This window comes from Dendrobates tinctorius, unplaced genomic scaffold (genome assembly GCF_039654945.1).
Source record: "Dendrobates tinctorius isolate UK_male_01 unplaced genomic scaffold, ASM3965494v1 ptg000147l, whole genome shotgun sequence".
Lineage (NCBI taxonomy): Eukaryota > Metazoa > Chordata > Amphibia > Anura > Dendrobatidae > Dendrobates > Dendrobates tinctorius.
In genome coordinates this window covers 17,561,898-17,574,487 of record NW_027361814.1, presented here as the reverse complement: position 1 = coordinate 17,574,487, position 12,590 = coordinate 17,561,898, and the positions used below count along the sequence as shown (strand labels likewise).

General features: G+C 45.2%; 1 protein-coding gene across 3 annotated transcripts in view; it reads left to right on the top strand.

Annotated features, from left to right (window-relative positions):
* Window positions 1–5,933, top strand: part of STN1 (STN1 subunit of CST complex) — a 56,264-nt gene extending 50,331 nt beyond the window's left edge. For all 3 annotated transcript variants that reach the window (XM_073546496.1, XM_073546495.1, XM_073546497.1), the window contains 4 exons: window positions 183–342; window positions 862–975; window positions 2,595–2,667; window positions 5,269–5,933. In XM_073546496.1, coding sequence (XP_073402597.1) covers window positions 183–342; window positions 862–975; window positions 2,595–2,667; window positions 5,269–5,429 — 508 coding nt within the window. In that variant the 3' untranslated portion in view covers window positions 5,430–5,933. The remainder of the gene's footprint in view (window positions 1–182; window positions 343–861; window positions 976–2,594; window positions 2,668–5,268) is intronic.
* Window positions 5,934–12,590: the final 6,657 nt, after the last annotated feature.

Here is a 12,590-nt window from a genome sequence, read left to right as displayed (position 1 = left end):
CCAGGTGATGTGTGATGATCGCTAGATATGATGATCACTGGGCTGTGATGATCCCTTTGTATGATGATCACCAGGTAATGTTTGATGATCACTAGAAGTGATGATCGCCAGGTGGTTTCATTGTGTAAAAAAAAAAAAAAGATGACTTTCTTCCTCATTGTTGTCTCTTCTTATTACACCAGACACGAGGACGTGTTGTCACATTCTGGTCTCATTTTACAGCTGAGTGAAAAAATAAAGGAGTTTCTGGATGAGAATCAAACTTCTAATTTTTACCAACGCGAATTGGAAAGTGTGCCATCCTTACTGTCCACTGCCACCAAACCAAGCCAGAAGGCCGAGGTGAGGGGCCAGTGTATGCCTGTCATACGTACACCATGTGCTATTCCTCTATAATCCTTCCTGGTAATGTATGCATAACTGGACCAGGTATTGACTTTCCCCTTGTCAGTAACGTCTGTCTGTACACCGTGTGACGGCGTCAAAGCGCAGACTCAACATCCAGTAACCAAGAAGATTACCAGAAGAACGTCACGTTCTAAGAAAAGAGGCCGAGGAATTATTTCCTTGACGTGACCACACAGATAATGGGTTCTCCTTAAAATAGAACGGGTTGTTGATATCTGCCAAAAAGACAAGTATTGGAAGTAAGAAGATGTATAATGGGGCTGTTGGATAAATACTGAATTTTTATGATTAGTTTTAGCTGGAATACAGCAGATAATGTTACCGCAGGTAATGGTGGATCACACTATTCATATAATAAAGAGTTGCTGTTATTATGATGATGATTATTATTGTTTTTCATTCATTCTGGATTTTGTATCATTTGGTGACATCTACATTGCTTTCTATTATCAGGAGGGTTCGAGCGCTACATCCAAAGAAATCCATAATGTATTCAAAGAAGCCATACATCTACTTCTGGAAAAGGGCCTGGTGTACCTGAAGGGCCACCAGACACACGTGTACCAGGTCAGAGGCCGGACTAATGATGAGCTGCAGTGGTCTTTTTTTGTATTGTGCTTATCTTATGATTTGGTCGTCATGATGGATGACTATAAAATACGTTGGTGATCGGATGATCCATGAAGGAGCAGAATTAAAGGGAATGCATTACAGAGGACCTGTCACTAGATCAGAAGTGACCAGTTTTACCTTCCCCTTAGTATGGCGTTTTAAACAAATAAAATCCACCATACGGTCACGGAGGTATAGGCCTTTTTATTTGGCACTAATTTGTATGGTCTTTCCAAGGGGGCGTGGCTCACTGGATCCTCTGGGGCGTGTCCATAGGCTACTCTGCATTATTACCCTGTGGGCACCGCCCTCTTGGTAAAGACCATAAAGATCAGCACTTAATAAAAAGGCTCATATCTCAAGAATAGCATGGCAGATTTAAAAAATAAAATAAAAAAACCCTGAATACTCAGGTAGAAGCTGGAATAAAACAAGGACAAAAGCTGTCCACTTTTCAGCTGGTGACCTATCCTCTTTAAATATAACTTTTATGGCTTGTTTAGTCAAACGTGTCCTGCAAAAACTAAGATGAAAATAAAATATACCCTGCTGTAAGTAAATAAAAAGCAATAGTGCATATAAATATCATTGGGTACTTCGTAAACACTGATTTTGTCTGTATAGTGGCCAGTGTGAACACGCTCCTACACACACTGCATGTATACCAACTTATATTCCAGTTAATTTCTTTCAGTGAAACTTGCCCTGAAAGTGTGATCAGTGGCATCTGGCCACGTGATATCTCTAGGACGAGCATTTTCTTTCCCAGTCATAAATGATGAAGTGGTCTTCAATTGCAACAGAAAATAAATACTTTTCCATTGATAGCACCACTGAATGTGACATGGAAATAATGCCTTTACATATGTTAATGGTGACCTTATTAGTTTATATAAGTTTCAGTCTGAAATCTTCATTCCTCTATTCATTTTCAGGCACCCCAATATGCAGGTTGCAGTCTGATCCATGTTTCAGATTTTTCTTTTGTGGGAGTGCCTGTGTCAGTAATATAGGCTGGGTGTGAGCTCTGTGTGTATCCAGGGTGCTATTAAAGCACAGCTTCTATCCTGAAACTTATCACCTGTTCATGTGCATTCTTGCCTTTCTTTTAAACGGATTACTCTGCCCTCCCTAGGACTGTACATGCTTTCCTCCCTCTACACACTGCAGACATTAGTGTATAACCCCTACGAGATGCACAATTTCAGCCTGCTCTTCTTTCACTCATTGTCTGTGGGACTGCCAGAAATAGTGGCAGTCCTATATACCATAAATAGAGCATGGGTTAATCATGTGAACTTGACTGGTTTCCATAGTGCCAAACTCTTGGTCGCTGGGGGTCCGACTACTGTAAGCTATGTCTAGTACGACACTGAGGGGCTCTTAGCAGGTGCCACTGCCCCTCAATCTGCTGATCATGGGGTTCTCAGACAACAAATAATAAAACTCCTAAATTCAAAAGCAAATTATTTAAGTTCTGACATCAGCAATATTTAGATTTTTTTTTTTGTATATTTTTTTGTTAAATATGAAGATCTTATTACTGTATGTAATACAATTTATATTCTATGCAGGTAACTGATCAGGACAATGAGTTACATAAGCTAGCGCTGAGCATCATCCAGGAGGATTGCCGGAGGCAGAGACGTAAGTGACTATTTCTGCCCGATTTTCCAAGTCGTGTTTGAGTCAGTTTGCTGAGATGTTTACCCAGAAATAGGCGGCTGCAATTGTCATAAATGGATGTCATCGCCACCTGCTGGTCATTAGTAGATATTACAGCAAATCGGAGCTGGAATATATATTGAATTAATGTAGAAGGGGCTCATGCATTTGGGCATTTGTTACTAGATGGAAGGTCTGCTAACCTTAAAGATAACCTGTCAGCAGGATTAGCCCCTATTTCGGCAATGTCATGCAAAAAAAAACATCTTTAAAGATTTTTTTTGTTTTTTGAAATATAGTTTTCACTAAATAAAATAAATGGGAAAAATGGCCGACTACAAATGCAGCTTCATAAACAAGTTATGCTGCTCATATTTCTCACTGTTGGTTGTTAGTTGCGGGTATTCCTGATATGTGTAGTTTTTTTTTTTTATATATATATACGAGGGGCTGCTGATAAGTCTTTGGCTTTACCCAGAAAGAAACGAGATATGAAGATGAAACTTTACATTTATTCCACATACTCTCCACTGATGTGAACACACATCTTACATCGGTATTCCAAGTTCTGCATGCCTTGCAAAAAGAAGGATTTCGGTTTTGCCTCAAACCAGGCATCCATAACAGCCATGGCATCGGAAATGGTGTGAAATGTGGTACCCCTGAGGGGTTTCTTCAGGTTTGGAAACACATGATAGATCTGGTGAATAAGGTGGGTAGTCAACCAGCTGGAAGCCCAGCTCCGCCAGTTTTGCCTTGGTTGCTTGTGCAGTGTGAGCGGAGGCGTTGTCTTGCAGGAATAAGATTCCTTTGGACAGCTTGCCGCGCCTTTTGGCCTTCAGAGCTGCCTTCAATTGGTCCAAAAGTTCAGTGTAATACCTTGCATTGATGGAGGAACCCTTTTGAAGGTAGTCCACTAGCAGCACACCCTCCTTATCCCAGAACACGGACGCCATCATCTTAGTGGCTGATTTTTGTACCCTGAACTTCTTTGGACGAGGAGAACCACGGTGCCTCCACTCTTTTGACTGCTCCTTGGTTTCAGGGTCATACAAATAAATCCAGGTCTCGTCCATAGTGACCAGTCTATCCAGGAAGTTCTTATCAGTCTGGAAATGCCGACAAATGGACCGTGAAGTTTGCACTCGCATGTTTTTCTGATCTGTTGTCAAACATTTGGGGACACACTTTGCAGATAGCTTCTAAATGCCCAAATGTTCATGGATAATTACACATACGCTCACGGGAAATCCCCATGATGTCTATCGCTTTAGCTGAAATTCGCCGATTCTCTAGTATGAGGTTGTGCTCAGCATCGACGATCTCCGGAACAACAACCACTCTCGGTCGTCCTGGACGTTCCTAATTGTTGGTGCTGAAGTGGCCCGTTTTACATTTTAACAACCCAGTGCTTAACTGTAGACTATGAAGGGCATTGATCCCCCAATGTCTGCGACATATCACCATGAATATCCTTCACGGACTTTCCTTGCAGAAACAAGAATTTTATCATTCCTCTGCTCTCATTTGCTGTGAATATTAGACTCCGCCATTTTGTGTTCCCGCGTGCGTCGAACACTGTTGCCATAAGCTAAAAACACAAAATTTTGAAAACCTATATTAGACACATAAAGCTTTCGTGTGATGTAACATTCGCTACCATAGAAAAAAAAAATCACAAAGCCAAAGACTTATCAGCAGCCAATCGTATAATACAGTATGTGTCCAATAACAATGTGTTTTAACTACATATTTGCCTTTTTTTATTTAACATTTGTATTGATTTTTGTAAATTATAGTGTAGATATATTTATATTCCATAATTTCCCTCAGGATCAATAAAGTGTATCGTATATTTGTTATTCAATATGTTTCCTAAGAGGTTACAAAAGATCTAAAGCTCTCAGTGGGGACAGTACAACTTTTTTTTTGTATTGTTCAGTTTTTTTCCCTGTTAATGGGGCGTCCGTGGGAACCCAAGTTGCAGGATAAACTTCCCCTTGCTGCTTTACCATGCCTGGCAGATCGTGTGATTGTCGGGTCCATCAATAGAGTTGCCGATTTCTAGTTATAGGTAACACTTACTGAGCGTTCTGTAGCTTGCGAAGGAGAAGACAGAAGCGGTAATAAATTGCTTCTGTCTTCTTAGGGTCACCGGCTGATAGCCAGAGGCCTGACCGCCTTCTGTTAGGTTGCAAAAGCAGGAGTGTTAAAGTAGAGACATTGCTGCACGCTCGGGACCCATTCAAAAGACTGAATGGTTGGGAAGGGGTTAAAAGGGTCATCCCACCAATAAAATATTTCACATAACCACAGGGTAGGCGATAAACGTATATTCTGTAGGTGTCCAACCATTGGGATCCCAACTAATAATGAGAGGTTGGGTCCTAAAAAATTGTGTGAATGAAGCGTTAGTGAGCATGTGTGACCATCTTCTATTGATGACAACGTGGTCGCACATGCTCACTAATGCTTCATTCGCACACAGGATTTTGGGCCCTCTGCTGTTGGGATCAGGGTAGGGGTGGGGATTTTGTATGTGTGTCTCTTGAATGATTAATATGTAATCTCCTTTTTCCTTAGATGCTGATAAAGGCTGCCATTTTCTCCACATACTGAACTGCATGCGACAGACTTTTGGTTCCTGCATCAATCAAACCATACTGCAGCGCGTCATTGATGGTCTCGAAAGGAACAGCGACATTATTAGCACCATGGAAAAATATTACACGTCCTTCTTATGAAGGAGGCATAATGCCATGCAGTAGCGTAACCAGAGTCCGATGGGCTCCGAAGTCGCACATCCAGTTGAAGTTTTCGCTGGTGTCACCAGCACAAGCCCAGCCGCGACCTCTGTGACCGTGATCATTGCGCCCCTCATGCCATGTACCCAAGTGGGAAGAAACTAAATTCGGCCTTCATCCGACCATGCACTTGTCGGATTGGACATAACTGATATAAGGACTTGCATTGTATAGGAAGTCAGTTTTTTTTTTCTTCAGAACTTGCACTGCTCTTATACAGGTGCAGTCCTGGTAATGGAGGCCGGCGGTAATCGCTGCAGTAACGATGCGCTGCAGGACCAGATAGTGAAGGCGGCTCTTGTTCTAAACAGCTTTTTTTGTAATCATGGATAACCATAGTCTATGTTATGATTATATTTAATGTGCACTTTTTATTTTTTTATACAGCAGAAATATTATAATAAATTTTCAGTTAATATAATAAATATTAATATATAAATATAATGGTCAATGTTATTGGGCGGCACGATCGCTCAGTGCTTAGCACTGCAGCCTTGCAGCGCTGAGGTCCTGGGTTCGAATCCCACCAAGGACAACATCTGCAAGGAGTTTGTATGTTCTCCCCATGTTTGCGTGGGTTTCCTCCGGGGTCTCCGGTTTCCTCCCACACTCCAAAGACATACTATGGAATTTAGATTGTGAGCCCCATCTGGGACAGTGATGATAATGTCTGTAAAGCGCTGTGGAATTAATGGCGCTATATAAATGAGTAAGATAGATATTTATCTACAGTATATGGTCAGAAGTATTCAGACACCTTCACATTGCCCTTACAGGAGCTTTAATGACCACCCATTCTATATCCATAGGTATTCATATGGAGTAGGTACCTATAACAGCACTCACTCTTCTGGGAAGACTTTCTACAAGATTTTGGCGGAGTCTGTGGGAATTTTTGCCCATTCGTCCAGAAGAGCATTTGTGAGGTTATACCCTGATGTTGGGGAGAGGCCGGGCTCGCAATCTCCATTCTTCTTCATCCCAAATAAGTACAATTGGGTTGAGGTCCAGACTCTGTGCAGTTGGTCATATTCTTTTACATCAAACTCCCCCCAACCCTGTATTTATAGACTTTGCTTTGTGCACTGGAGTTCAGCCATGGGGAACAGAAAAGGGCCTCTCCAAAACTGTTCCCACAATGTTGGAATCTATAATTGTCCAAAATGTCTTGTGCTGAAGTAGTAAGATTTCCATTCACTGGAACTAAAGAGCCAAAACCAACCCTGGAAAAACAAGCCCATAACATTATCCCTCTACCACCAAACTTTACAGCTGGCACAGTGCAGTCTGACACGTAACGTTCTCCTGGCATTCGCCAAATTCATCCATCAGATGTCAGATGGAAAAGTGTGATCTGTCACTGCACAGAACATGTTTCCACTGCTCCAGAGTCCAGTGGCGGCAGCTTCACACCACTCCATCCATTGCTTGGCATTGTGCTTGGTGGTGTAATGCTTGAATGCAGCTGCTCAGCCATGGAAAACCCATGTCATTAAGCTATGGTATGTGCACACTGGAATACAAGTATTTATTAAAACGGAGAAGTTAGAGCTCAAAGATGACACAGGTCTGCAAAAAAGAAAATTTCAAGAGCTGTTTTGGTTATTTCGCGTAATGGTTATGTTTTTTTTTTTGGTTCGCTGAATCCTACAATTACCTCTGTTTTGTCATAGGACATCATGTTTCCTGACAATTTAAATAAGGCAATACCTCAAAATAAATTAAAATAGAATTATAAAAATTTTTATTACAAATTTTTCATGAAAATCATTTTTGAACTGTAATGAGCTCACTTATACTCACTAAAATTGGTTTGTTTTTTCTCTGTGAGGCTCCTCTTGGTACATTTATACTTGTGAGAAGCATCTGGAATGTCTCTCTGAAGCATCCACGAGTACAACCCCTGGCAAAAATTATGGAATCACCTGCCTTGGAGGATGTTCATTCAGTTGTTTAATTTAGTAGAAAAAACTGGTTTCCGCTCGCAATCCGGGCGAGGGTGTATACGGGGGAGGAGGAGCTAACCTCTTTTTTTCACTTAGTGTCAGCCTCCAAGCGGCAGTAGCATACACCCACAGTACCTGCGTCCACCAAAAAGAGGCGAAGGAGAAATTACTTTAGTTTTGTGCCATGTCTGTGATCTGCTTTTTTTGCTTAGTGTCTGTTGGAAGCACACGTCAGTCTGTCTCAAGACTGATTTTTTTTTTTTTTTTTCCCCATGAAGATAACACAGGGGCGACGGACCCTATTGAAAGGGTCCGATCTCCCCAAACCAACAACGGGCGAGCACGTGTGAGTGTCCCTCCACGTATCCTCTCCCGCACCGTGGGATATTTTCAGACTACGGAGGTGAGATACGGGCGACGGACCCTATCGAAGGGGTCCTATCTCCCCAAACCAACAACGGGCGAGCACGTGTGAGTGTCCCTCCACGTATCCTCTCCCGCACCGTGGGACATGATGCCGGACTTAGTCCTGTCCACCCCAGGGTATTGAAACCCTGGGCTGCACAGAGGCACAAGCGTAGTCCGCGTGGCCCCGCTGCCCCACCAATGCTAAGGACTGCGGGGGGCAAGGTGGCAGATGGTCCCTCTCTACCCCTGCAGGGGGTTAGATGGAGCTAGGGTGCCTGCACCATCCTGATCGTTTAGGGCCCCCTCCCCTCTACCTGAGGAATGATGGCCAGGGAGGGCTTCTGCGGCGTCCAGGGATCCGGTTTCTGGAGGTCCGCGGTTTCGTCCCCCCAGGGCGGATGGGGGAACAAATCGAGGCCGCGGCTTCAGCCAGCGCTAGGCCGTGGCCGGAAGTCCCCAGCATCGTGTCACGGAGGCCCCGCCCCCGGGCGCCGGAGGAAGTTTAGTCCCCGGAACTAGGCCGCAAAGAAAAGACCGCCCCCAGGATCCTTTTTCTTCCGGGGACCAGCCTGCAGTACTGGCGCACAGATTAAAGCGGCGCCTCGCACGCTGAGGACACAGGGGACACAGGACTGGGATAAGTGCTGCCCCCCAGCCCCACGGACAGGCCACGCTATCAGGAACAAAGAGCGCCCTCCCCCGGCAGTTGTTTTGTCAGCACGGAGACCTGACAGGTACAACATGTCAGGAAAATCTAAGACACATACTTTCCTATATGCGGCATGCATCTCCTGTCAGTCGGCATTTCCGCGGGCACAGACCAAACGGGTATGCGAAGCCTGCAAGTCCGAACGCGCTCAGGAGCCCTCCCCTGCGACCAAGCCCAGTGTAACAAGTCCCCCGGAATGGGCGTTATCACTGTCGCAACCTATGGCGTCACGGGAGCAATCTAGTCCCTTCGAGCCCCAGATAGGGGCAGGGACAGTGGCTCCCCTGTCTTAGAGGGGTCCTCTACCTCACACGAGCCTCCGGCCTGCAGGGGCCGCTCTCACTCCAGGCAGACCTGGGGGAAACGAACCCACACGGCGTCTCCCGGTCCATCCGGTGCCTCGGCATCCGTGAGCTCTGCTTCTCGCTCCCCGTCGCCAGCAGTCGATAGCGAACAGGGCTCGGACTACGACTCGGCTATACCCCTTGACCTAGATACGCCAGGTGGTCAGGAAACTGTTGACAGTCTCATAGGAGCAGTCAACCAGACTCTGGGGATTGAGGATGATTCCACTCTGGCTGCGGGCCATAAGGTGTCATTTAAGCGTGCCAAGCATCCCCATAGAGTATTTTGCACTCACCCTGAATTTGAGGACATAGTGCAAAAACACAGAACGGCCGGACAGGCGGTTCTCGGGTCAGAGGGCACTCGAGGCGAAGTTCCCTTTTCACCCGGATCTCCGTAAAAAGTGGACAGAATCCCCAACGGTGGACCCACCGGTGTCGCGCTTGGCTACAAGAACTTTACTATCTGTGCCTAGTGGTTCTTCTATTAAGGATCCCACTGATTGTCTCATAGAGAATTTGGCTCTCTCAATGTTTGAGGCATCAGGATCAGCGCTTTCTCCCTCGTTCGCAGGAACATGGGTAGCCAAGGCCATGATTTCTTGGTCAGAAACTTTGAATAGAGCCTTGCAGGACCTAGGCCTACCAGCAGAAGTATCAGGAATCCCAAATCAGATAGCCATGGCGGCGGACTACTTGATTAATGCATCTTTAGATGCAGCCAACTGCTCGGCACTTGCAGCCGCAAATGCAATCTCCATTAGGAGAGCGCTATGGTTAAGGACATGGCGGGCTGATTCATCCTCAAAAAAGTCCTTGACTGCGCTACCTTACCAGTGTGGCCGCCTGTTCGGAGAGAGGCTAGATCAGCTCATCTCCGACTCCACAGGAGGCAAGAGCGGCTTTCTTCCTCAGCAAAAGGCCAAGCCGCCATTTTGTCACCAGTTGCAGGCGCGATTTCGGACCTTTCGCAACCCCGGGTGGACGACAGAGGCTAACTCCGCCGCATAAGGGCGTCCCAATCACAATAGGGACCGGCAGGTCTCATATAGAGCCAACCCATTGGGGAGGATGTGTGCTAACCAGTCTAGGTCGAAAGGATGCAGGTCCCAAAGATCTTCAGCCAAATGACTCGGGGCATTTGTCAGGCGGCACCAGCGGGGTAGGCGGCCGCCTACTCCGGTTTCACCACGTCTGGCTCAATTTTACGCACGACGCATGGGTGAGAGAGCTGGTGTCCACAGGGTACAAGATAGAATTTGTCAGGTACCCCCCAAGACGATTTTTTTCTTTCCCGGCTTCACAAAGTGGATACCCGGGCAAGGGCTCTACTAGAGGCCATCGATTCGCTCTCTCACAACGGAGTTATCATTCCAGTACTGGAAAAAGAAAAGGCGCAGGGCTTCTATTCCAACCTGTTTGCAGTTCCCAAAAAGGACAGGACGGTCAGGCCCGTTTTGGATCTCAAGTTCCTGAACAGATTTATCAGAATCAGACATTTCTGGATGGAATCTCTCCGTTCAGTCATAGCGGCAATGAGGCAAGGAGAGTATTTGGCCTCTATCGATATCCAAGATGCCTATCTGCATATTCCCATTTTCCCTCCGCATCAAAGGTTTCTATGCTTCGTCATCAACGGTCTACATTTTCAGTTTGCAGCGCTGCCCTTCGGGCTAGCCACGGCTCCCAGAGTGTTCACAAAGGTCATGGCAGTCCCCATGGCCATCCTGCACTCCCGTGGCATAGTAGTATTCCCCTACTTAGACAACCTCTTGGTCAAAGCACCTTCAAGGCAGGAATGTGAGGAAAGTGTCAGCATTACGCTAGATACTCTTGCCCACTTAGGGTGGTTGGTCGATGTAAAGAAGTCATCTCTTGTTCCAGATCAGAGAATTTCCCTTTTAGGGATGACTGTCTACATTTTCAGTTTGCAGCGCTGCCCTTCGGGCTAGCCACAGGTCCCAGAGTGTTCACAAAAGTCATGGCAGTCCCCATGTACAGTTGTTACCTGTATTAAGGTTGATGTCTGATTTTTGTTTGATTTCCTACTGCTTTTGCACCAAACTGGTTTCCGCCCGCAATCGGGGCAAGGGTGTATACGGCGGAGGAGGAGCTAACCTTTTTTTCACTTAGTGTCAGCCTCCAAGCGGCAGTAGCATGCACCCACAGTACCTGTGTCCCCCAATGAGCGTCTCGGAGAAAAGGATTTTATGGTGAGTTATCACAAAATCGCAACTTTCTGACTTTAAGAAACACTAAGGGTGTGTGCACACGCTGCAGTTTTTGCTGCGGTGTACAGTATCATTATTCCCTATGGGAATAAAAAAACGCAGTGCAAACGGTGCGGATTTTTCCGCGGTTGTAAAACCGCAGAAAAAATTGACATGTCAATTCTTTCTGCGGATTCTGCTGCGGTTTGCTATCTCCTCCATTGTGGAGAAGAAAAACCGCAGAGCAATCCGCAGGTAAAACCGGAGGTCTTTTGACCTGCAGATTTCAAAGGCGGATTTTACAAAATCCGCGCAGCCAAATTCGCACCCCAATCCGCAGCGTGTGCACATACCCTAAAAGAAATCAAGATCAAAAAATGTAGTCAGTAATGGTTACTTTTTTAAACCAAGCATAGGGAAAAATTATGGAGTCACTCAATTTTGAGGGAAAAATTATGGAATCACCCTGTAAATTTTCATTCCCAAAACTAACACCTGCATCAAATTAGATCTGCTCGTTAGTCTGCATCTAAAAAGGAGTGAGCACACCTTGGAGAGATGTTGCACCAAGTGGACTGACATGAATAATGGCTCCAACACGAGAGATGTCAATTGAAAAAAAGGAGAAGATTATCAAACTAAGGCTGGAGTCACACTGGTGTATTTCTCCTGCGATAATCGCATCGCACTGAAAGGACTGGCCGGCACCTCTCCTGACCTGAGCATGACAGCATGATGGATTACTATGCAGCTGTCAAGCTCAGGTCAGGAGAGCAGACAACCAGTGCAAGTTTTACAATACGATTCTCGGATGAAAAATACGGCAGTGTGACTCTGCCCTAAGAGGGTAAATCGTCACGCAATGTTGCAAAAGATGTTGGTTGTTCACAGTCAGCTGTGTCTAAAATCTGGACCAAATACAAACAACATGGGAAGGTTGTTAAAGGCAAACATACAGGTAGACCAAGGAAGACATCAAAGCGTCAAGACCGAAACTTAAAGCAATATGTCTCCAAAACAGGAAATGTACAATAAAACAAATGAGGAACGAATGGGAGGAAACGTGAGTCAACATCTGTGACCGAACTGTAAGAAACCGCGTAAAGGAAATGGGATTTACATACAGAAAAGCTAAACAAAAGCCATCATTAACACCTAAACAGAAAAAAACAAGGTTACAATGGGCTAAGGAAAAGCAATCATGGACTGTGGATGACTGGATGAAAGTCACATTCAGTGATGAGTCGCGAATCTGCATTGGGCAAGGTGATGGTGCTGGAACTTTTGTTTGGTACTGTTCAAATGAGATTTATAAAGATGACTGCCTGAAGAGACCATGCAAATTTCCACAGTCATTGATGATATGGGGCTGCATGTCAGGTAAACTGGGGGGCACTGGGGAGATGGCTGTCATTACATCTTCAATAAATGTACAAGTTTATGTTGATATTTTGGACACTTTTCTTATCCCATCAATTGAAAGG